This window comes from Manacus candei, unplaced genomic scaffold (assembly GCF_025592945.1).
Source record: "Manacus candei isolate 608988 ecotype Guabito, Panama unplaced genomic scaffold, ASM2559294v1 h1tg000060l, whole genome shotgun sequence".
Classification (NCBI taxonomy): Eukaryota; Metazoa; Chordata; class Aves; order Passeriformes; family Pipridae; genus Manacus; species Manacus candei.
The window spans coordinates 977,413-1,003,655 of record NW_026138108.1 but is presented as its reverse complement, the minus strand read 5'-3'; the positions used below and the strand labels follow the sequence as shown (position 1 = coordinate 1,003,655).

General features: G+C 41.9%; 1 protein-coding gene across 4 annotated transcripts in view; it reads left to right on the top strand.

Annotated features, from left to right (window-relative positions):
• Positions 1–543: 543 nt before the first annotated feature.
• Positions 544–26,243, top strand: part of LDLRAD3 (low density lipoprotein receptor class A domain containing 3) — a 117,215-nt gene continuing 91,515 nt past the window's right edge. For 3 of the 4 annotated variants that reach the window (XM_051804146.1, XM_051804145.1, XM_051804144.1), the window contains exon 1: positions 596–711. In XM_051804146.1, coding sequence (XP_051660106.1) covers positions 678–711 — 34 coding nt within the window. In that variant the 5' untranslated portion in view covers positions 596–677. Of the gene's footprint in view, positions 712–26,243 lie in introns of all 4 variants that reach the window. The other variant, XM_051804147.1, reaches the window with a different exon arrangement.

Genomic DNA, 26,243 nt, shown 5'->3' with positions numbered 1-26,243 from the left:
AGACAAGAGGAATGGACAACCCAGGGAGAATGGTGGAGTCACGGTCCCTGGAGGTGTTTAAGGAAAGACTAGGCGTGACACTTTGGTGGCGTGGTCCAGTTCACAGGGTGGATTTCAGTCATAGGTTGGACTTGATGATGTCAGAGGTCTTTTCCAACCTAATTGATTCTGTGATTGACTGGCCATGGAAATGTCTCTTGTCTTCTGGTTAGGGAATGAAGTTAAGGGGAAGCTTTTTGAGAGCAACATACCCCTTCCTCATTGCAGAAGGGATTGAGCGAGCATTTATGCCCCTCATGACGGTACAGCCCGTCCGCAGGGGTGCAGGTCTGACCCAAACTCTTCCAGGTGTTACTGAAGGGCTCCTGCCCGCTGCCGCACGGCAAGCGGAGGGTTTGTTGTATGACACGCTAATGCCACCAACAACCCTGCACGCTCCTCAGAAGCGGCCACAGGTGTCGGACGGGCAGCAGCTGTCAGGGGCTCCCAGCGGCGAGGCCGGCGGGCCGGGGCGGCAGCCGCGGGTGGGCACGACGGCCCAGCGGGGCGGGGCGGCGGCGGCACCGCCCCCGGGCCCTCCCCCGGCCCGGCCCCCGCCCCGCCGCTCCCGCCGCAGGCTCCGGCGGGCCGCACTGGCGGAGCAGCCCTGGAGTTTGCGGGGCGGCCGGCGCGGGGCCATGTGGCTGCTGTGGCTGCTGCTGGGCTCGGCGGGTGAGTGCGGGCGGGGGTGGCGCCCCGGGGCGCTGCCCGGGAGCGAGGGGGCGGCTCCGCTCGGCGGGGGAGGGCGCCGGGGCCTCCCCACCGCCCCCCGCCTCCGCTGGGCGGCTCGTGGCGGGCCGGGGGCGCCGCCGGCCGCCCCTCCCCGGGCCGCTCTCGCCGCTCTCCCCTCCCCTTGTCTCCCCTCCCCGGGCGGGCCGGCCCGGGATGCCCGCGGCGGGGGCGCGGCGTGTGCGGCTCGTCCCCTCCCGCCCCTCGGGGCGTGCTCGGGGTGGTCCCGGCCCCGCCGGGCTGTGCGGGACCGGCCTGGGGCGAGGCGCCCGGAGCGGGCGGCGGGGCTGGGGTGGACCTGGGGCCGGGCGACCTTGGGCCGAACCGGGCGTCGAAGCCGCCAAAGGGGCCGCGGCTCCGCCGGTACATCCCGGGCCGGGCCCCCTTCCCGAGGCCGCTCGGGGCGGGGAGGAGGCGGTGCAGCCAACCCCGCCGGTGGGACCGCGGCAGGATGTGCCCAAGGGAAGCTCTCGGGTTCTGCCCGGCTTCACTTGGGGTGCGGAATGGGGATTTCCTACTTTTTATTCATATTCGTCTTTATAGAAACTCTTCCCCACCCAACCCCCCCCTTCCCCCGCCACGGTCGGTATATGCCTGTCAAAGTCGGCGAGTTGATGATGTTTTATGCAGCTTTGCTGCAGGTGTGAATTATTTCTGCAACGTGATCTTTGCGGGCGCTTTTCCAGGCGGTGTAAGTAGCCTGGCTGCGTGCTGCTGTGTCTTGTTTCCGAATCACTCCTTGGCGATGAGGTGATGACACACAGTACGTAAAACTCAAGATTATCAAGCTCAATTTATTTTATTTTGTTTTCCTTTTTAAGACTATTTGTTGTCATGAAGAACTGGTAAGTTTCACGGCTTCCCTGATAAAAGTTTTTTTCGAGTTTGGTATAGATGGGTAGGAAGGAGGAGAAGCATTATAGGACTTGCCGCTGTTTTGAAATTGACACAACTGCAAGCTTCGACTGTGACTTTCATAAGTCTTGTGTAGGTTTAGGTGTCTTTGCAAAACTATTTTAGCAGTTCCTTTTTTGGAAAGCTTCAGGCAAAGCACAGGTTTGTTTATCCATGTTGTGTTGCCTTCTTCCTTATTAATTTCCATTTTACTGCTGCCAAAGTTTCACCTAATTATTCATAGCAAGTTATACGTTTCCATGTGTTGAATGTATTTGCTTGTAATACCACCCTTAGATTAGCATGGAGGGTTCCCATCTACAAGATGCTTATCTTTACATGTGAAGGTTTCCCAGCCAGCCCACACCCTATGTTCCTGTTCCACCTTGGCTTGGGGGCAGTGACCAAGAAGACCTGTTTCTTGTATAGAAGTTGGTACCTCAGCTTCTCAACTGCTAAACTGCCGTTCTTGCACAATGTTCTTGCAGTTACTTAACCAGAGGCTCTGGCTTACTTTGGGGCAGATTCAAAGAACTTTGTGAAATCTTTTTTTTCATGTGTTCTGTTTGTCTTTTGAAAAATAAAATATGGGGTCTTTGGGGATTTGTTTTTTAAATGTTGCTTCCTCTGTATATTTTGGCACCCCTGCAAACTTCCCACCAGGAGCATTAGTTTGTCTCTGCCTGGCCTTCACTCTGTTTTGAATTTCACTTCTGGTAACTCCTGAAAATATTTCTTTTCCTATTGAGTCTTTTTTGAGTACAGAAACCTTGAAACCCTGGGGATGCATTTCAGTTAACAGAAGATAAACACTGTATAGTGTCCCTGTCTAAACAGTTTTCTGTTAGCATGCAGAAGTAACTGCAGACTTGGATTCTCAGTGAACATTTGCAAGGGAAAGTTTGATCTTTTATTTGCATCTTTATTCGTGTGGATCAAATAGTGCTTTTCATGTTGGAGGACCTATCTGCATGGGAAGGGTTTTTTCTTGTTATGGTATATATGATGTGAACTTATACCAGGCTGTTTTAATTTCAGTTTATAATTGTAACTGATAACTGATCAGAAAGAGGCTATGGATCAGGAGTTTTAGCCTCTGTTCCCTGCACAGGAGCTCCCTGATTATCTTGCTTTCCTCTTCTAGTCCCCACCTCATTTCAAGTCTCATCAAGCTCTTGGGTAGTGCACACACCAAGCACACCCAGTTTCTTTCATCTCTCCGTACTCTTGCCAGTATAAGCAGGTCAGGCTGAGCTCTGATTCCCTCCTGCTGCCCTGTACAAGTCATAGTGTGCCCCTGTTTCCAGCGATTTACTTTGGCTCAGTGTCAGCCCAGGAGTTCCTGGATGTAGGTTAGATCCTGCAAGAATTCCCATTACCAGCTCAGACTGTAACAACTTTTTCTGGTTAAATTAATGTAGAAGAAGGTCTGTTAGTTAGAATAGAGACATCTATGTTTATCTTTTTCTACTGTTTGTATGAGATAATACAAGCTGATGTGCACACAGTTATACTGAGTTTTGGAAAGGATTGTTTCAAAGAATGGAAAGTACATTTTAGCTGAAAAAATGATAAAATGTAAATGGTCCCTAAAAAATGAGCTCTGTTTTGAACATAAATTTTGGGTTTTTTTTTCTTCAACCTGTATGTCATCCATTAAGGACAGAAGTGATGGCAGGAGTCATAAGCACTTAGGTAAATTAGCGACTTTTGAAAGTATGATTACAAAGTGAGTGGAAAAGGGAGATTATGGTTTTTTTCCTGACAATTACAAATCTTCATCTTTTAACTGTGAAATAGGTTTTAAAGTGTCAGTCTTCAACTGACTGGAGAATCAAAATGCAGTGCATAACTGGAATTCCTGAGTATCATCTCAAGTTGTCACAGTTCAGTGTAAGGACCTTTCTGATGCATAAGTCATATAAATAATGTATATATAATACCTGTTAAAATATACTCAGCTTGCTCTGTATTAGGAGGAGGCTTCAGTGTCTTGTTCCCTCCAGTCTTTTGGTTTAATAGAATCAGGACCCTATTTCACAGACAGCATAAACATGCAGGGCCACACAAGTACTTTCATCACATTTTGCAACTACATCTCAAAAGTTTGGAAAAAACCAGAACACCCCTGAAATCAAGCAGGGGTAGGAGCTACTTGAAGCATCATGTTACCACATCAATCTGCATTGTGTAATATCTGCCACCTTAAAACTTCCACATAGTAGTGAAGAAATAGCCATTATTTCCTATCGTGAGTCTTCATTTGTGCTGACATTCAGAGGTATTACTATGAGTAGCATACCTCTTTGCTGAAAAGAAATGTACTCATGGGAGGAGTATTCAGTACCGCTGAGTACTGTACTCTACTGCTGTATAAGCAAAGACCAAGAAAACCACTCTCTACTTGGATACTTGGGTCTGTACTGTGTATTCAGTAGATCTGTTTTGTATTTTTGAGGCAATCCTCTTAAAAACTCTTAAACTGACTGTAGTCTTCATAACTAGTGTTTGTCTCTCTCGGCACACAAACCAGCTGTGGATGCGTGCAGCCTGTCAGTGTGTGAGAGATGGACAAGGATTCGTGTAGTTGGCAAGTCACGAGAATTCCAACTTGGAAAAGTAATAGGATAAATAGATGCTAAACTACAAACAATGGATATTTGCTGAAGATATAAGTCTGACAGTGGTCATGATGAGAGAAGCCAGGAAGTACTAACTTCAACGCAAAGCTCCACATGCGTGCTGAGGAAAAGGTGGGATTTCTCACAGGAGCCAGCGCCCACGGACAAGGTCTCTTGAATCAGTTCCTGGTTATTGGAAGTTTGATGTTTGAGGCTGTTGTCAGACTTTGCTCTTGCAAGTACAGTTTTTATACAGGGTCTAAAGTAAGCAGAGGATGATTTTGGGGGGATTTTGAATAATGTCAGGGAAAGTGATGTGTCCTTGGCTAGACTTAAGTAGATTCCTGTTCTCCTTGGATGTGGGGGGTTGCAGGGCTCAGGAGCTTCTAGCCATCCCATCACTTGGGATCATTCTGCCACAACAGGAGTCTACAGTTGCCAAGTTGTCAGGGTGGAAGCATATTTGCATTGTTGCAGTCACATGTTGTGATAGGAGGTGGATATCATTAACTAGAAAACACATAGTAAAAATGCACCTTTTGTACAAATGTGACATAAATTTGTGCAAGTCAGTCTGCCATACCAGATACATTTTGAGACCAGCAAGCTCCATACCTCTGATGCAGAAATTACCTGGTGATACTATAATATTTTTTTTGTGACCACAGGAACCTGCATCCTACTTTGATTTGTATGCCAGTTATCTACCAGGTGAGGAATAAAATGGCTCTCTTTGCTTAAATCTGGTAGAATTGTAACAGGGTGATGATGGTTTGTTAGGCAGCAGTGATGAAATGAACTGTGGTTCAAGCATCTCTGTGTTTCAGGGCAGTAGTGTAGGAAGGCCTAATACAAAATTAATTTTTCACCCGGAGACGTAATTTTTTTCGGAGTTTTCGTTTTTATTTTTTACTTTTAATTTATTTTTCCAAACTGGTAAATTTTACCCGAATAGTTTCTGTGATATATCCTGTTCTGTGGTAACTCTGTCTAAGCAGAAATGCACTAATGGAATAGACCTGAAAAATCTGTAGCATGAGATCTGTTGTGATGGTAGCAGTGCTCTCCATTTCAGTATCTTGTGCACTGTGGAAGTCGATGAGTTTTATTAATTGGTAGGAAGCCTTGGAGGCTGTTCAGTTGTCTTACCTGCTGCAGACTGAAGCTAGGGGTGCCTTTGTAGAAGGCACTCTGTTATAAGTATTTCAGCTGCTATTTTCAAGGTCTGTACTTGAAAACAGTTTCATTATCAGCTGGGTTTTGAAAATGAGGAAGGAGAAAGATCTTTGGTCTCAGTAGTTGGGTTTTGGTGTTTTTGAATTTTCAAGTATTAAAGCAGAACTCTTCTGCTCTGGGAGGATCTCATAATGGGCTATGCTAAGATGCAGAATGGAATATTTCAAGTAAAACCAGTTTTAATGATGTATTTTAAGGTATCTCTCAAGTGAAACATTGAGTAGAATGCCCTTTACCTGAAATGTAAATAGATCATAGCTGGAGATAATTGTATAGTCAGCTATTAGTATAATTAGTTTGTCATAGATTTACTGACTGCTGTAGAATTTTTGAAGGAGAGCACATATATATTAAAAAAAACCCAAACCCACAACAAAGATTAAAATTTACTAAATAGCTTAAGAAAAAGCAAACAAAAAAAGACGTTGACAGACACCCCTGCAGAAGTCATTTAACTAAATTAGTTATCTCTGATAATGAAATGAAACTTCTGACTTGTATGATCAATGGGGTTTTGCATTTGCATGGACTGAGTGTGTGTCCAGATACTTGCTTTTTGACATGTAGAAACTTGCAAGCTGCAGTAGTTTGATCACGTGTTTAGTTTTTTTCATGCAGCCTCTTGAGCTGTCAGACTAAAAGGCATTTTAGGCCAACTTTACATTGCGTGCAGTGTTGTATATCAGGACAGAAAAGTCCTTTTAAGGGAGAAGATGGTGTAATGCTAGTTGGTTTTGGTGTGTGTGTTCGTGTTTTAATTTGCACAGGGGAAATGCTGAGGCAGTGACATTTCTAAATGGAACCATTGGTCTCTGCTTTTTGTTGTTCTCAGCTGCTTATGCAGATACCCACTTACTCATTTTTTGGTTGCAAAGGAACTTATGGAATCAGATACTTTATTTAGTTACAGCTTATAGAAATATGTCCTCTTTGAAAGTTTGAGAGAGATAATAGGTAGGTTCTCTTAGTGTGAAAAATGTGTTGAAAGACTGGGGAACCATGTGGATGGACAATCAAAAGGGCCTAGATGAAAATGAAAATGGAAGCAAGTTGTGAGAGGTTATCTGGTGATAACTTTTCCCTCCGTGATCCTTAAGCCTTCTTCCTGCGATGGGCTGGACAGCTGTGAACTTGTCACAATTAAAACATATCAAGCAAAGCTGCTCTTTGTGTATGTGTAAATGGTTGAGTAAGTTCCTCTGTCACAGTATGTGACATGTCACAGTGAACAAAGAGCTGAGGTAATGAATGGAAGGTGGTGATGTGGCTGTGAAACTCTGCTAAAATATGGGATGGTTTAGGATTGGGCACTGATGAACTCACAGCAGATCTGGGGAGGTCTTGGTACTGTGTCCTCTTAGCCAGGAGGTTTCAATTTTAAAATGGGTTTAGTATCTCTGGGGGGCCTGTGAGGCTTAATTTATTAAAGATTGGGAAGTGTATAAGCTGAACATGGTTGAAGCGTGCTGTGGTGTTATGAAATAGTTTGTTTCAATAAGGACAAAAATACAGTTTTTCAGGTTTTAGTGCTATTTCTTTTCCTTTAGTAGGGATCCTGATTAGTTTTTTTCTTTTACATTAAAGAAAATCCCTAAGTGTCACACCTTGCAACGGACCCTTGGTGTTGTGTTGTTACCTTTCATCTGCTTAGACAGATTCCAGTTGGCTCCCAGGGAATGTAATGGGGGAGATTCCTGATTCAGGGTTCTCTTATTGAAGATTTCAGATGGATTTTAGATGGAAACCAAGTACATCAGATGAGGTGGCATATGTTGGTCTATTTTGAAACAGCTGGGTTTGTTGGATGAAAAGTTCGATTTTAAGTAACGTTTTCCTATGAGGATTTATCTCTGATAAAATGCAGTAATGTTACTGCAGCAAGTAGGTTGAGGTTCCATTAAAAATTAAGATGTGAATTCTGGCTACTAAGTATCACTTTGTGCTCAGATTCCTTAATTCCTTGGAGTCCTTTCCCTTGCTTTATATATTTTGGATGAATTTATTACTTCAGTTGTTAACGAGTCAGATGATGCTTATGGCTCCAGACAGAACACAGTTGCCAGCCATATATATGTGTCAGCTGAAGACTTGTATTCTTCTGGGCAGAGCTGTTCAGAGTCTTAGTGCTGCAGGACCTACTCCAGGTTGTATTACTGAACAACAGTATGACTTTGGGCAAGATTTCTTTCTTTCCTCAGTGTACTCACTTCCCTTTTACTTGTTTAAGCAATTTTTTGGACACAAACTCTATTCCCATCTTGCTTTGATGCTGTTAGTGCTACCCTAGTTTTAGTCTAGAGCTATATGCTACAAATACGAGGCATATCTTTTTACATTTTAAAACATTGCACTTAGCCTTTATAGGCTCCTCGCCTTGCCTGGTATGGATTTGATGTGAGATAAGTAGATTTTTCTTGATATGATGATTTTTACTCAAGTATTCTTGGTTTTCCTTTCTTTTTGTTGTTGTTAGTGTAAAGTCATTAAGATTCCTCAGAGGAGTTTTAGGTTTACAAAGATGTGAAGCATGATCAAGACACACAAATTGATATTATTGTGAAAATTCATGTATTTGTCAATTTGCACTTTCTCTCCCTTTTTTAAGGCAGGGCAAGAGTTGGCAACTTGTAGTACTGCTGCTTGTGCTGAAGTGCATGTATTTAGTCTTGAGGAGAACGGCTGAGGAGAACCAGGGGAATTTGAGGCTCTGATGCTGATCTTGGATGGGTAATCTTTGGGATGCCGAACGAAATCTGCCATGATCTGATCAACAGTAAGAAACATGTATTTTCAAGGCCTTAGCATCATGGAAAACCTGAACATCTTGGTTTTTTCAGATAACTGGAAAGGCACAGTGCAGATCCTGAGATCAAGGTGCACTCAGGCTGGCAGAAAGCAGACTGCACTTGGGAAATGCTGAAGTCTGGAAAAACTGTGCTTACTGCTCAATTACTTTTAAAACACTAAGTCATTAAATTAATTAGGCATAATTAAGAATTGGCTAGCGAGGAACAACAGTGTGTTTGTGGTGATTGCTGTCTTTCAAACTCAAAAAAGGCTTCTTTTAGCTTTCTGCAAGTTTTTGAAAGGTGGAAAGAAGGCGGAGAGGGAGGAAAACAATCCATGTGGCTCATGTTAGTCACGTCTTAATAAAGTGCTAGCTGAATTTCGATACCTGATTGTGAGTGAAATGAAAGCATGAATGGAGTTACAGGTAGAATTGTAAAAAAAAAAAACCCACCACACTGTGAACTTGTAAAGGATCAGATTATTCACTTCACAAGGTAACCAGGGTTCTGCAGGTTAAACTTACTCTTCATTAAATTAAATCCTGTTGGAATTCTGATTTACATTCTCTAAGAAGTGTTTGTTTGGTAGTCCTTTCTTTAAAAGGTGAGATCTACCTCCACTTGCTAAGCATTTTCAATCTTGTGGATATGCTGGCTGAATATCAGCAAGGGTGAAGGTAAGAGAATAGTGAATCCTTGTAATATTTCAGCTTATGTGTTCTCAGTCAAACCACAAACATCTGTCCTTTTGCAGTCGGATGGAGGACCTCCCTCTGTTATCTGCGAGCAGTAAGTTTCAGGAACCAATTCTTTTTTCCTCCTTTGAAAAAAGAGCTATGATGTGCGATGAACAAATCAGGAGTGTACTTCTGACCAAGGTTCTAAGTGATCTATCTGGAACATTAACAGAGTACAGAGAAGGTAAAGAGGACGATGATTTATAAACAATACAAATTGGCAGTACCAGTTGTACCCTGAAAGTCTTCTATGAGGAGTGTTGTCTTCTAAATTGCAAGCTTGAGGTAGGTAGTGTTCAGGGGGTTTTTTGCCTTTAAAGATTGGTTACAGCATCACATTTTTTTGAAAATTTTTTTTCATGGCAACATTTCTTTTTCAAAAAAGAGCCAAAACAGCTTCAATGACCTTATTTCATACTTGAATTATATGTCCATTAAGGTTTAGAGCACAATAGCCATTTTTCTTCCTCCTTCAGGTTTTCATAAAATGAGAAACAAAATGTTTTACGGTGTAATTTCCTATTTGCACTGCAATTTCAAGTGATTGAAATGCCTGTCCTTTTCAACAGTTTAGGTATTAGTAGACATTTCATGAAGTATTTCTGATTCAGAGGTCCTGGATGTAGGCTCTTTTGAGGTAGCATATAAAAGTGTGTCTTAGTTACATCAACAGAGTTCACCCAAAAGTAGTGGATACTCGCTGACACTGGTTTGCACAGCTATACCTTTTCATTAGTCTCCCTTCTCAATACACTATAGAAAGCTTTTGTCATTCTTAGGCAAAACTGTAAGTGGTCAATAAAACTACACCATCCCAGGTTGGGGGTAGAAACTGGAATATTTATTGAACTCGTGAAATGCAATATAAGGGTCTTGGGGGCAGGACATGTTAATGAAGAGGACAGGTTATGCTAACTAGGGGATGAATCGTGCTAACTAGAGGATTACACAATTTTCTGCTGCAGTTACAAAAGTGGTTAATATTTTCCCTTAGCTAGGACCACATGGAGGGAAGAGAACAAAGGGGTTTCTACGTGGTCTGATAACATCATCACAAAGTCTTTCCATATCTTGCTGGAAGAGACAGGACAATCAAACCTAGTTGAATGTTAACAAGTCTTGCAATGAGGCTCCTCAGAGTAAGGAGTTTCTCCCAGCTCCTGCTGTCCATGGCCTGCTACATAATCTCATCAGCTCCTTCTCTGCTGATAACAAAGTTTCGGATTCCAACACAAAACTGTGCATATTAGTTATAGGGTAAATGCCCAGTTCCTCTTCCTGCTGCAGCTTTGGTAACTTTCAGGCTTTCAAAGTTAAAGGCTCTTTACTTATTTATGACTTCTGCATGAGTTAGATTTCGGTGTCTAATCAGATTGAACATCCTTAAAATTTCTAATGGGATTCTTGAAAATCTGCCAATGGACTATATAGGTTTTCTGATGAATTGTTTTAATTGAGCTCTGCCTCGCTGTTTGGTTAACAGTCTTCAGGGTAGCCTCAGGCTGCTTACTTTCCAATTTCCTTGTGTTATCTGTAGATAAATGTCCACTGTATTGAAGCTTAATGGCCAATTAGCTGAGTCAAATAAAACCTGAAAACTCAAAAAGCAGTTCTGATCATTGGCAGGATATTCTTGTCCTAACTGAGGTTGAATCCAGAGTTTCTGACCTGCTGACTGCCACTGCTCCTTGTGAGTAGTCTCACGGGCAAACTGTTCAGCCTGTAAAGCATGGTTTAGCTAATTTTTCCCTGCAGCGTTGGCGCCTCATTTGTTTGCTCATCGGTAGTTGCAAAATTAGGCAGACCTCTGTTGTGAACAAACTTTCCAATTGAAGAAGTGAACAACATAACTTCCTTTAGGCCTGTGTCCCAGCGACCTGTGTAAGGCCTGTCACATCCTGTTAAAATTAAACCGACGTGGAATCGTCGAATCATCAAAGTTGAGGAAGGTCTGCAAGATCTAGTCCAACCTTTGACTGAACAGCACCATGTCAATTAAACCATAGCACTGTCACGTGCAGTTGTTTCTTGAGTACTTCCAGGGATGGTGACTCTACCACCTCCATGGACAGCCTGTTCCAATGCTCAACCACCCTTTCACTTAAAAAATTCTTCCTGGCATCCAACCTGAACCTCTTCTGGCACAGCTTGAGGCTGTGTCCTCTCCTGTCACCAGTTGCATTGGAGAAGAGAATGACCCCCACCTTGCTACAATCTCTTTTCAGGTAGTTGTGGAGAACAGTAAGGTTCTCCCCCTCAGCCTCCTTTTCTCCAGACTAAACAACCCCAGCTTCCTCAGGACCCTCACATAATTGGCTTTGGCCCATGGATCCAGCCTGTCCAGATCTCTCTGCAGAGCCCTTCTACCCTCCAGCAGATCAACACTCCTGCCCAACTCGGTGTTGTCTGCAAACTGAATAAGGGGACATTTGATTCCCTCATCAAGATCATTAATAAAGATGGCCTCAGAACTGAACCATGGAGAACACCACTTGGGACCATCTGCCAGCTGGATGTATCTCCATTCCCCACTGGGCCAGCCATCCAGCCACTTTTTTTTACCCAATGAAGAATCTATGATTTAGACTTCTAAATGATCTTGACTTCTAAAGAAATGTCTGGTGCTTATCTCTGTTTTGGACGGGAAGTGTGTCTGATATGGGATATCTCAAAGGAGCAGTGACCTTGAGGAAATAGAGCAGTCTTTGCACCTTTGCCAATCTGGCCCTTGAAAGCGGGTGTTTGCAAACACAAGCCTTCCAAGCTACTGCACATCCCTACAAGAAAACGAACTTGGCATAGATTTAGTAACTGTTCCAGTGTTGTTTACTTCAGTTTGGAAGGACTGTGTTGGCCTCTTGTGTTGGAAAAAATGTGTTATTGGAATGTTGTTGTAAATGTTTTGGTTAGAGAACAGTTTGAGTGAACGTCAAAATTAAATCCTAGGTGTAGGCAGGTGTACCAAGAGCTAGTCATTGCATGTTTCCAGGGCATGGTAATTTTTGGATACTTTGTAGTGTACAGATTCATAACCTGTTTTTAAACAAGCTTCCCAAGTTGTTTCCTTCTCCTCCCACAAATCTCACCCCAGCATTAAACAAAAGGATAGGTGCAAAAGGAAAACAGAAATGAACACCGTACCAGGTGTTCTTATTGAGACTCTCTGAGTGTAAATAAGAGGGCAGTTAATTCTGTATCTAAAATGACTAAGTCCAGGGGATCAGATAGTCACTGTGAGTGAACTGAGTCTAGCTGGTAGTTGAGCAGACAGGAGTTTGGTAAACTGGAGTTTCATCTGTTACAGGGTGGGTCTACCTATATTTTAATTGGAATCCCTGAACTGTATTAGCTGCATACCTGCTCAAAGATTTTTGGTTATAACTTTGCCTTTATACTGTTGAGGAGTAATTTAAGTTTGCAGATGACACCAAGTCAGATGGGAGTGTTGATCTGCTGGAGGGTAGGAGGGCTCTGCAGAGGGATCTGGACAGGCTGGATCAATGGGCCAAGGCCCATGTTTTTAAGTTAACAAGGTGGAGTGCTGGATCCTGCCCTTGGGTAAGAACAAACCCTTGCAACACTGCAGGCTTGGGGAAAAGTGGTTACCCACTGGAAAAGGACCTGGGGGTGCTATTTGACAGCTGGCTGGACATGAGCCAACAGTATGCCCAGGTGGCCAAGAAGGCCAATGATATCCTGGCTTGTATCAGCCATGGTGTGGCCAGCAGGACCAGGGCAGTGATTGTCCCCCTGTATTCAGCACTGGTGAGCCCACACCTCAAATCCTCTGTTCTGTTTTGGGCCCCTCATCACAAGAAAGACACTGAGGTGCTGGAACATGTTCAGAGAAGGGCAATAGAGCTGGTGAAGGGTCTGGAGCACAAGTCCTGTGAGGAGCAGCTGAGGGAACTGGGGTTGTTTAGCCTGGAGAAAAGGAGGCTCCTTGGGAAATCTTACTTCTCTCTACCTGAAAAAAGGTTGTAGCAAGGGTGAGTAGACAGGTAACAAGTAGTAGGACAAGAGGAAATGGCCCCAAGTTGTGCCAGGGAAGGTTTCGATTGGAAATTAAGAAAAATTTCTTCACTGAAAGGGTTGTCAAGCATTGGAACAGGTTGCCCAGGGAAGAAGTGGAATTGCCATTCCTGGAAGTGTTCAGAAAATGTGTGGATATGGTGCTTAGAGACATGATTTCATAGTGGACTTGTCAGTGCTGGGTTAATGTTTGGACTCAATGATCATAGAGGTGTTTCCCCACCTTAATGATCGGATGATTCAAGATACATGGATGGGCTTTAATATTAATACTTTGCATTTTTTATGATGCTTCTTAAAAAACAGTTTATATATTTGGCAAAGTACTGATCAGTACATATCTTCAGGTACCCATCTCCCCAGCATCTGAATAGCATGGAAACATAAATTATGGATGCTTGCAGTTTTCCCATGGGATAGGAGAGCATTAGTAGTCATTAACAGATAAGGAAAACTGAAGCCAAGGAAAGCAGAGTAATATGATCATATAAGATGTCTGTGGTAGGGCTGAACCCTGTCTCCAGTCTTCTCAAATTCCACACAGAAAGCTGCCCTTTCCTGAAAGGCATCCTGTCTGCAAGGCTGGACTATGTTGCAAGTATTGACATTAATCTTCTCCTCCTGGAGCTTATGTCACCAATATTCCTGTCGGAGAGCTGACTAGGAGGCAGCACACTGGCATTTAACCATTGTGGTGTTTGAAGTGGCATTGTGGTGTTTAATGCCAGTTGGGTGACATATGGCTGGCTGCTAATTTGTAAAGCTGAATCTGTGTCTGCCTCAACTCTGGCAACAGCTGTTGAGGATGAAAGCTCTAGAAGCATGAGACTTACCTTTCAGTGCATGTAGACAATATGTAGGGCTGTCTGCTTGGTAAACTTGATGAAAAATTGGGAAGGGGCAGGATAGAGAATAATGTGCGATAAATGCTCGTGTCCTCTTGTATCTGTTTGTTTTTTAATGGTACAAATAGATAATGGCATCAGTTGGAAAGCTCAGGTGTGAAGTGTAGTAGGAGTAGAGTTCTCTTTCCTAGATTAGTTTTATATGTTAGTGATAGGAAATGTTCCTGTGTGGTATTACTGACAGCCTTGAGTGGCTGGCGACAGTCTTTGAAATCCAAGACTGAATTCCTTGGCTTTCTGCTGAGTTTCTAGTTGAATATATTTGCATTAGCAAAAAAGTTGGCTGACTCAAAGACATGCTATGCACAGACTTAAAGTATCTTGAAATAGTAGGACTTGAATACCTTCTTTGCTTTCTCAAGGGCAAATTCTGCCACTGAACATATGTTGTAGATCACATTTTAAAGTGGTTTTTCCCTGGCTCCAATTTTACTGTCCTTTACTTTGAGCAGCTTTTTTTTCCCCCCTCTGAAAAGGTAGTAGGATGTGGTTACTGAAATTACTGAATTTTGTGCCTCTCTGAAGTAGAGTGGGTAGAGTGGAACAGAAATCATGATGATGTGTGATCATGTACAAACAGAACTAAGATAACATCCTAGAGATAATGGTGATCCTTGGCAACGTATAAGGTCGGGGAAATTGTTTGCTGTCTGTCTGCGCCCTACACAGAATGACCACTTATCCACCCCAGTTTCTTTAGTTTCATAAATGCTGGTAAGTGCTCAGTTCCCCAAAGTGAGTGTCATCAATAATTCATTGCCACTTAATTGCTGGAGCTGATTTCTGATTGATTTGGTAAGTAGGACACAAGGAAATGGTATTTTCCCCTGTCAGCTCCACTTCACTACTTTTGCCAGTGTTTCATGGGGGTGTTGTCCATGTGCCTTTTCCCTGTTCCTCCATGGATGCTTTGCCTTCGGACCACAATAAAATTGGAGTAGCTTGCGAAAAGAATGGGGTTTCCTTTTGCATCAGCAGTGTGTCTGGGAAAGGCTGAACTACAGACAGCCCTCCACGTATGACACACTGGCAACTGTCACTTCTGCTTATCTTATTTGTTCAAATAGAGAGGCTACTCCTACACTGCTGTCATTTCTTCTTGCTGGTACTTAAAGATCTACTGCTTTTCTCTGATGCTGTTGTCTATAAGCTTGTGTGAGAAGGCTGTTTCTGTTGTCCCTTTTATATCCCTACTTTGAATTACATGTGAGTTATTTCTGATAATTTTCCATCATAGTGGGAATACATGGTTTTGGAGTGGATGACAGTTGTATATGTTTTGCTTTTTAATGTGAGAAATGATACCAACAGACTTTGTCATATCAGCAGAGGTAAGGATTTGGAATTATTAGGTTATTCTTCCAGTGTTTCCTGATTGCAAAAAAGTAAGTGCTGCCAGTCTCCCAGGGTGGAGTAGGACATATTTCTTTTCTGGACATTAGAGAGGGGAACTTTAAAATAGATGTCCTGGAAAATATGTGATGCTTATTTTTATTAGCATAGGGTAATCTCTGTTCTGTGTTAGATACAAACTAAAATAGAAGTTAGAAAGCAGTGCATTATTACAGTCTCATATATCTAGAAATGAAAGGTGGGGAAAGGCTAATCATTTGTCCATATAGCATGTCCCCTAGGGCTGCTGCAAGCATCTTTCATCCGCTTTCTTAGGTTAAGGTCCAAAGGTAAGTAGCTACAACAGAACTTTAATCATAGTATCTTCTGATCAGGGAAATGGGAAAAGGGAAATGTATAGTTTGTTTTTTTGGGGTGGTGTGGATGTGGATGGTTTTTGGATTTTTTTGGTCTGAACCTACATAACTTCCAAATGGATTCAGTTCTATCTTAAACACATATCAAGAATTATTTGGTTACTATTTTTGTACATTTTTGGGGCTTTGTGTCCCAATTCTTTGAAGAACTTATATGGATATGTTTCAGCATGTTAACTTTTTGTTTAAAACCGCTATGAGTATAAAAATGAATTGACAGCTTGGTTCTCAGAGATAACAGAATATCCTGAGTTGAAAGGCCCCCACAAGCATCAAGTCCAGCTCCTGGCTCTGCACAGGACAACCCCAAGAATCACACCATGTGCCTGAGAGCGTTGTCCAAATGCTTCTTGAACTCTGTCAGGCTTGGAGCTGTGACCACTTCCCTGGGAAACCTGCTCCAGTGCTCAGCCACCCTTTGTTGGTTTTGTTTTAAGGTGTTCTGATGTCTTTAAACTTCATTAAAGGGACTGGACTAGAAGGAATGTTAATGTCCATCAGCTTCTTTGTGGGATTCCCTAAAAACTACTGCATTGTTCTTTCAGTTAGCAAACTTCCTTTAAAAAATGTTGGTTTCAAAATGAAATTTCAAATTATGAAATTTCATTAAAACTGAAAGAAGTTAATCTTTTCAGCATGCTGCACTTTGTTCTATCCATAGTCACTCTGCCTCATTTTGGGGGAAGAGGAGGGCACAAAAGATGCTATTACTTTGAGTGAATGGTTTTCCATGGAGGAGTTGTTAAACTGAGAGTTTTGACTTGAAGGAGTTACAGCTAGGATGCTTTGCACAGTAATGTACCTGCACACTGTGTTCTTAAATCGTATCTTTAATGTCTCAGGGAAATACTTATTGTAGACCTTTCTAGGCAGCAAATTGAGAAAGAGAAAACAGTGTTTTTAAGGTCTGAGTGCTGTGGCTTAAACCTTCCTTTCCACAAAAAAAAAAATGCTCGATTCTATGCTTTTCTCTAGGGAGATTCTAAGAGCTTCAGTGGAGCAGCTCTGATATAAAACTGGTGCAAGAGAAGGAAGAATTAAGACTTGGACAGACCTATGGAGAAGGAATAATTGGGTTTCAGTTTCCACTGTCACAATGAGTTTTGTGTTCTGGTTGGGGGATACTTGGGGTAAGGAAGCTTATTCTGTCTCTACATTTGAAGTTTTACTGTGGTTTTGATCTTGCCATGCAAAATTTTTTTGTGCTAAATAAGTGTTTGATCTCAAAGCATCTCTGTTAGCATGTGCTTCTTGCTGCCAGGGTGCTTCTGAAGGTACGTTGACATCTGGAAAAGTTGTGGTGTCACCCGTCTCTGGCAGTTGCTGTGATCGATGTGACAATCTGCTGTGTCTGAGCGTGATGAAGAATGTCATCCAGGGACAGAGTTATCTGCAATACACTGAACAATTCTTAATGGCTCCTCAAATTATGACAATAATGAAGCTGCAAAATTACCTTGCTGGTAGCAGTCTCTGTGGAAAGTCTTCCTGCCTTTGGGATGGAGCTTCCAGGCTGCTGAAGGATACTCTGTACCATTGCTGATCGTATGAGTAATCTTGGTGATCGTGTAAGGCAAAAGGAAGCAAGAACTTTCATCATCAGCTTAAGGATGTCTGTGTTTGGGATATTGCATCGAAGACATTTTCACGTGACCTTTAGAGTTCACACGTGGAATGAGCGAGTGTTATTTGGTGGTGGTAACACTTCAGTTGAGTTTGTTTGTGCAGTCAGCTGTAATGCTGTCAATACTTAAGGATATTCCTTTTAAATTTATTTATTGGAAAATCTGGAGAAAATACAGCCATAGTGCAAAGACCTAATGGATAATTAAGTGCTTCTGGCTGAGCCACATTATCTGCTTTGAGTATGAAACAGGAATATGGTTTAGGACACTTTAACAGCTTGTGTTTACAAAGAACAAAGTTGCTTGGTGCTAGGCTCCTGGGCAAGTTTTAGCATTACATTGTGTTTTCTATGTCTTAATTTTCCCTTTATACTTTCAGCTAATTCACAAAATATGGCTCAGTGTACATGGTCAAAAGTAATACTATTTTTGTGTTAGCTGCCTGAATCAGAAATATCTGTATGCAAAACTTGCAGTGAAGCAACAAGGGCATAAATATGTCTTTGCTATGTTATAAACTGTATTGTGATGGAATATGTGAAATTGAATTGCATAGGAGCTGACCAAAGTGGAAAAGACATATAGTAATCATGTTCAGCCTTTTTTGAGTGATTAAAAAGGAAGTTAAAGCAAGTATATTTATTAGTTGAGTTTCATACCTTTTTTCTTTTCCAAAGGGACTAACCCTTGAAGAAAAGCCCTGTTGCTTAAGTATAAAGCAAACACAATTAAAGATAAGTGCTTTCACTATAACAGTTAATTTTTCCTGCAGCCACTCCAGTTACATGGTTGTTAACAGCTAAATTATGGATGAAATATTCTGAAGGAAGTCTCTCCTGACTGTCAGCTATCCTCTTTCGTCTGGGCTAGTCCGTAGGGTCACAGGAGTCTTGTTCCACATGAAGCAGTTTGAGGTTTTCTTCCAGACTTGAAGAGGAGAATGTGACTGAGTTGTCGATATCTTTCACGAAACTCAGTTCTTCTAGTTCTTGAATGCAAGGAGTTTACTTTTATGTTACAATGAATGATGAGCATCCTCTTACATACTGATAAACAAAGGCCTGGCTGCAATGATTCGGTCTGGGAGGCACTTGCATGGAGGTCTCTGAAAACAGAACAGCTTGATGTATTGTATAATATATGAGGTCACAGGTTATCCAGTGACATCACCGGTCTCATGATGGTGCTTATCCTGGGTCCCAGACAGTATGGCTTATTGTTTTCTGCTAATATGTAATGTCTCCTGCTAACAGGACAGTATAGCTATCCTGTTAAATTGCTGTGACAGAGTGGCACTAAGCATTAGTGCTAATAAAGACAAAAGCACCCTTTTTTTTTTTTTGAAAACATCTTGAAGCATAGTGACATTTCTTTTTGTTTGTAATAAAAAGATTAAAAGTGGTTCCAAGTTCGTGGTCTGTATGATGTAAGCACAGGATTTGTCTTGACCAAATATTTTTTGCTTTTGTGAGAGTGATTTTTGTGCATAAGTACAGATCTCCACATACTGCAGTAACTTGCCAGTATTGGGAAATAAAACTGAAGGGAAAAATTAGGGAAGATAATTGTGTTAAATACAAGCCCCCTCCTACTTGTTTTGTAGAAGGAAAGTCTTTGCTCTCTTTTAATTTATTTTTTTCCCATTTACTTTGCATCTTTTCTGATGCAAAGTACATAAGATCTTTCTGAAGTGTTTAATTAATTTTCCAAAGTTATAACTCTGTTACCTCAGAGCTTTGTACCTTACCTGTGAGGCCTGTTTCTCTGATCCTACTGAAATAGGTTCAGAGAATAGGCAAAACCTCAGTGTATGGATGATTGCACTTTACTGGGCTTTCCAACTGGGAAGGTGGGAGCTGTGACTGCAGCTCTTTGACAGAAGATCTGAACAAAATGTGTCAGCTTGACTTTTAAGAAAGGTAGAAATCATTGCAGTAACTGGGAATCAAAATTAGAGAAATGAGTCTGTTAAGAATCTTGGGTGCCTTTTTAAGATCTTCATTGTTCCCAAGTGTTTTCAATTCAGATTTCTCCAGGAGAAAACGAGTTTTGAATGTTCAGCAAGATTCCTATTCTTTAAAATATGGGCCTCTTTATTTAAAGAGAGGGTATATGTGGCAGCGGCTCTGGTGCTGAAAGATTGGACATCTTAGTAAGTCTGGAGTAAGTCTGCTTAGGTATTTGGTTACAAAATCTAAACCCAAATGAGCAGCAGCCAGTATGGACTGCGAGTGGGTTGAGACATTGTTCTGCCAAGGAATATTAGAGTTGTCATAACATCAGATGCACTGACACACTGGCTCATGGAAATGTGAAGGCTGGAGGCTGCTTTGCATGGCTGCTCGTTGCGCACTTCAGTGAAGTAGGAGAAACCTTGACTAAGTGCCTGTCTGCCTTACACTACTGGTCTCTTGATGGCAGTGGCTGTCAGTCTAGCACTCTCTTTTACCTACCAAAGTGTCCTTAAAAATATCTGTTACATAGAGTTTTCACTGTCTTATGAACTTACTGGCACGTGTGGGAAGGACAGAAAGGAAGGTGCAAATGTGTATGTGAGTAGTAGTGGAGAGTCAGTTAGAGCCAGCCAGTTGAACATGGTTGTTACAGAGAAAATATGTTCAAGTTGTCCTTGTATTCCAAAGATGTCCCTTCCTGCTTTTTTGTCTTACCTAGATTTGATAGCTGCTTGGCAGAAGGCTTGGCATTGCTTGGCACTAGCAATTCTCTACTCACCAACTTGAAAAAAATTGCTGTTGGAGCACAGAAATGCATAGTTTTGAGCTGCACTGTCTTTGTCATTATCAAGTCAATACAGTTTGATTTTTCTTATTTCTTTCCAGAGATTTGGGGAAAAAATAGACAAGCTTTCATAAAGTGTGATATCTTTCTTTTAATTCTGATTAATCAAATACAGTCTCCACCTGTAAAAACATAATGTGTGAGACCCACTATGCTAAATTTACACCCTGCAATTTTCAAACGTTAGTTGCTGCTAAATTGGAAGAGTGACTGGAGCCAAATATACCTGCTTTGCAATTATATCTGCTGGGTTAGTATTTATGGGAATAGCCAACTAGGCCAACAAGACTCAAAATTAAAATTAACCCTTAATGGCAGCATGCTGGAACTGCTGTTTCATTACTGCTTATGAAGGCACTGAAGAACCTCGTGTCCAGTCTCAGGTGCCACTGCAGTAGTAATATTTGCTTTTCAAGAAGCTTGGAAAAAAGATTGGCAAATTTATGAACTTAGTGCATCCTAAGTTTTGGTTTGGGTTTTGTGTGAAAACAAATGTATCCTGCCTTGGAACCAAGGAATATGGACTTTGAGAATCAAAAAATTATTACTGAATAGGTAAAATACATGTCTTTTACCTGGGCATCTTGAGTTCTCTGGTTTACTGAGATATTATGATTTTTGTTTTGTTAAGAAAGTTTTCATGCATTTCCTGAGATGATCTCTGTTTCTTCTGATCCCCATCTGTGCCACTGTAGGTGATTGCCCGGCCCTTGTTTGCTCTGCAGCCCTCCCACCATTTGTCAGTTTGGAGCTCTCTGTCTGGACATGTCTTTGCCCCATCTTCTTTGGAAAGTACACTTTGTAGTATACATGAATATGATGGATGCCAGGAGGAATGTGGAGTTTTCCATTTGTTTTACCACAAAAGTGATGCATAGGGTTACAGCAAGGTTTTAGAGATCTCCTGAGTTTTGATTTGGCTCAGTGGAAGAATACCTGATGCAAAAAATGTTGAATGAAGCTTTAAAAGGCAAGAATGGTTTTGTACTTAACCAGAAACTTACTAATTTTTGTTAGCTCAGAGTTAGTTCCTGGGATTGACTCATCTGAGTAAAACACATCCAGGTTTGGAAGCTTGCAGGAGGCTTAAGTAAAACACCCAAAATATTTGGATTAGGGGCTGAAGTATATAAATGCTTATTCTTTCTTAACTGGAGTGTACTGGGAAGCTTCTTGTTGAGACTTATTGTCTCTCGGGCACTTTGAGTAGGGTGACGTAACTTACTTTTTTCTTTTGAGACAGGATAGATTTCTAAAAAGCAGGTGCTACTTTTTTTTTTTTTTTAGAAACCGTTCAGACGATTTTAAGATGTAAAGGAAACAGAATATCAGAAATTGAAAGAGAAGCAAAAATTGGGAAAAGGAAGAAAGCTGGTACACCACTTAGACTAAATTCTGGACTGTTCCTTGTGTGGCCCTTTCAGACACACTGACCAGAGGTGCCTCCACAGCTCCTGGGGAAACTTCATTTTTCTCATGCACACATGAAAAGTTTTTCTGCCTTTTGCTAAATCTTCCTCTGTCTATCTTCGTTCCAGTATTCTTCACTCTTCACTGTGCTGTTAAATGAAGCAACTGTTGAAAAAACTGAAAATCCAAGATTACCTATATTGCAATCAAACCCCTGATTTTACCAGTAGCTTGAAAGCAGTTTGGAATATGTGGTATGTGGATGGTATCTTGCTGTGGTAGTATTTGCTGGAAAGAATCTGTCACCAGTGCTTTGCAGTAAGATTGCACACCCACACTGTGCACCCTGCATTAATGTCCTCTCTGTGTGGAGGCACTGTATTCATTCTGTGCAATGGAACAACATCACTGCTCTTGGCTATGCCTTCTGGTACAATGAGTAAGTGCAGATAAGGTGAAACTAAACTCCTGTGAAAAGAATGAGCCCCTCACTTCAATATAATCCCTGCCACATATCTTCCTAACAGCATGTTTCCTATTGACAAAATGCAAATGCCACTTATTTTTCTGGTTTTGCTTTGCTTACAGAAAGCCGCAGCAATCTAATCCGTGCAGTAAACACTGAGTCACTTTATCTTCTGTATAAATTTTTATTATAACTGTATGAAGCACATCAAAGAGCTCAGTTTGAATGGGAGAAAATCACACTTTAAGTAAGTGGTTATAAAAGCTGTTATTTTTCACTTGAAGTGATTATTTTTTAGGTCTCTGGTTGTGATTATGGGAAATTTCCAACTTCAAATAAATAACCATTACTTGTATACATCTGTCATTTCTGAGCCCCATCCGCTGCCCCCACGTAACTCTCTTTGAGGCTTGCCTAGTGGAGTATGTGTGACCAGAGCTACAGGAAAAGGGCAAATATGCAGTCTTCTATAAAAAGAAAATTCTCAACTCCAAAGTAATGGCAAAATCTCTCCAAATAGACCTAGGGCATTACATTTGAAGAGGTGTGTGTGCTGGTCACTGTTGAATTGGACCGGTATGTTAGCAGTGATCTACAAAATACTGGGAGAGTGGTGTGAGGTCCTGAACAGTTTAAAGGGTGTTGCCGTGGCTGCCCCATGGCTTGTCATGTTTTCATATATAAAGGGCGGATGAAAATTGTCTGATTGTAACCCAACCTGGCGATCTTCTGAAATCAAGGCTCTGTTTTAGCTTGTTATGTTGAAATTGTTTTTTCTATCAGTGTCCAGTTCTGCATTAAGATTGCAGCTGCTGAGGAATGAGTTGCCTTTCCTCTTAAAAGATTGAGTTCTATAAGTTTTCTTTGGATCATGTTTTGTCACTCAACTCACATGGTCTTCATTTATGCCCTCTTTTCAGTCTTATCTCTTTGTTGGATTTGCATTCCAATTTGAAGAGGTTATCATCTATTGCCAGGTAATGTTTCTGTTTAAGAATAGTAGTCCCATCTTCACTGGCTATGTGCTGTCACTAGCACCTAGTACAGTCACTTTCCTTTTCTTGAGCTGTTGCCTTTCCTTGACTCTGATTGTCTTCTGGTAACTCTTCTCCTAATTTTAACTGTTGCTGCAGTGTATTGTTTGGAAAAACATTCTTGTTCCTCTTCCAGATTTTTTTAGGAGCCTCATGAGGGAGGTTTCTGGTCTCCTTGTTTTCTGTTCTTAGGGCAGGACTTCAAAGCAGGAACTGAGTTGCCTTCCTAGGGTAGGGAAGTCTTCAGATCTGTATCTTGTTTAGATTAAAATCATGGTTATCTGTCATCAATCTCCTCACGCTTGGAAATTAGCTCAGTGTTGTTGAGTGAGAGGTTATGAGTTTTTTTCTTTATTGTTAAGGACATTGTTGATGTTTTGTTTTGTTACTCTGTCTTATATCCTGGCCTTTCTTGGACTTGATTCCTCTGTGGAGCCTCACATCACAGCTGTGTCTTGCATGCTTTTTTCAAGGTGTGACCTTTTCATGTAGTCACAAAGTCGAAGTTCTACCCTTGTTACCACTACCACAGCTTACTTTCCCCTCCTGATGTGCTGTACTGACATGCAGTCAGATCCTAAATGCAAACTCTCCAGATGGGAAGATATCTCTACCATCTCTGTCATTGGGAAGATATCATTACCATAACTTCATCTTGGTTTGCTTTCTTCACCATGCCTACAGTGAGTTTGCTTTCAGAGCCCTGCACATTGTGTCTGTAGCACACCTGTGAAATGGTCATTTGCCAGTGTTGAGGAATACATTTAGAGCAGGTAGCTGAGTGTGCAGATGCAGTGGGAGCTGCAGGTTGTGCCCTGGGTAGGGGGAGATGGTGGGAGCCCCAGGCAAGGGACTGTGACCTGGCACTGAACCCTTTGCACATCAAAGGGCACAAGGACCTGACTGGACACTGGGAGACAGTAGGAGATGAGGACTCAGCAGGAAGACCCCAGACTATCAGGGAGTACAGACTGTGAGGGAATAGAAGCCCAGGGATTCCTCTGCTCGGGGTACCTCCCCAGAGGCACCAGCTCAAGCTAGTTTTGTGTTATGCACCATGATTAAATTACTTAAAGGAACCAGGGGTTTAGGACTCTGGGGGAAATCCTGGGTCAATCCAGTAAGGAAACCTTGTCTGACTGTGTGAGTGGGACGTGTAGGGAGACAAGTGGGTTACTGGAGCCACCTGTGTCCCAACAGTAAAAGTGTCTGGTGATGGGAGTGTGACTCCCAGAGTGATTCCTGGGTGATCAGGCAGGAACATTTCTTTAACAGCAGTAAGATGTTGGCATGGGATACCAGCCTTCACTATTTACATGTTTGCTGGGACACAGCATGGCATGTCTGGTTCTGACATGCGGCTTTCCTTACTGGAAAGGGGGAAAACTTTGATATACAGTTATCAAGACAAATTAGTGCTCTTAAAAACTTTGCTGCTTAAAGAAGCAATTGTGGCATAGTTGTTAAGGACAAGCAACTTTATGAGACTAAGTGATGTCTGCTGGAGTTGGAAATGGCAGGAGTGTTTTAGGTTATGTGGTTTAGCCCGAGAAAAGACTACAGTCCTTGTCTTGTTCTTAATCTGGGGGGGCATGTATGTTCCTTTCTCTCTCTTCTGTGATGGCAGGTGCTCTTGAAACTTTGTGGTGGGTTGATTCAGACAGCACTGAGAACTACAGGCTCTTAGGTTAACTTTTTTCAAAGCTTGCTGCTCACCTATGGTGGAGTTTATGCAATAAGATAGTAGTGAGGGAAGACAGGAATTTATAGCCATGGTTGAAGAAAGATGGGGTTGATTTGTATCAGCTTCAGCTGTTGCGGACATGCACCTTTAGCTAATCAAAGCTATGTACAAAAAGCAGCAGCTGGTTTGACGTAGTGCTTCTGTCCCTGATCTGTCATCATTATATGGATTTGGACTCTAAGGTCTCTGGAGGAGCAGAGTTTGTCTCTTTATTTGGTTGGGCTTTTTTTTCCTCACTGGCGGAAACGTTCTTTTGCTTATCAGTTAAAAATTTCTGTTTATAGTTTGTTTGGGGGCTTTTTGTTTTTCTCTTTCTGTAACATGTAGCTCTTGCTTAAACTGCATTCGCTTGCAGAGGTTGATTCTAGGTGTGTGGTGGGACATAAGACTACAGAAATACTAAATATTCCTATAAGTGCTGAGTGACTACTTACTGGAAAAGGGGCAAAATGATAACTCCTTAACATCCTGCTGAGGGATGAGATTAGCATTCTTCCTTTTTGAGGTGCTCCCCTTCCATGTTTTTGTGCAGCTGCATATTTGGGCGTTGTTGTTTCTGTATGCTGGGCTGTGAAGAGGGGCAATGTGTCCAGTATCAGCTACCAACTCCAAAGGACTTTCGTGTTTTTTATGCCTATAAGTTACGGCATACTGTAACCGCTACCATAGTGAAATGCTCCTAGAGCAACTGACAGTATAGAATTATTTTTTTTCAGAGAATTAACACTGACTTTCACAGCCTCACAGCTGACTGCTTTGACTGCTGTCAGTCCTTGTGATTACTTCTCATTTGAGCAGCGCTTTAAGTCATCGTTGTATGACACAACAGCTTGAAGTACCACTTGCATGCGGAGAAATAAACTAATACTGAAATCAGTTGTTTTCTCCAGACAGAACAACTGTGGGATTTTTCTTACATTGTGTTTAAGACCTTAAAAGAATTTGCCCAGCTAGTGAGGCTGAACATCCCAGAGTTTGCTAACCCACTGTCTCTGAAGGCCTTTAAGTGCAGGTAATTCAGTACATGTTTTTAAGCAAGAAAATGTGGTTAAAGGCAGCCTTTTATGACCTTTTGCATCTGCACAGAGCAAAAAAAAGTCCTTGCAGAAACAAGTCTCAAAGAGCAATTAAAAACCTTTGATCTTTGAAAGCAAATATTCTGATTTTGTGATTAGAAAACTTAAACTTAATAATGGTAGGTAAGTTTTTTATTGACATGGAGTATCATGTGAGAAAATTTAAACCTAGCCCCTCCCAATTGTTTGAAATACAAAACCACCCCACAGCGCTTGTTAAATGGATTTTTTTTTATCACTTCGGTTGTTGTATGGTATTCCTTTAAATTTGATACTGAATGAATCAGAGTCAGTCTTGCTGCTGCCACAGTTCAGGCATGATCTCAGTATTTTCCAGG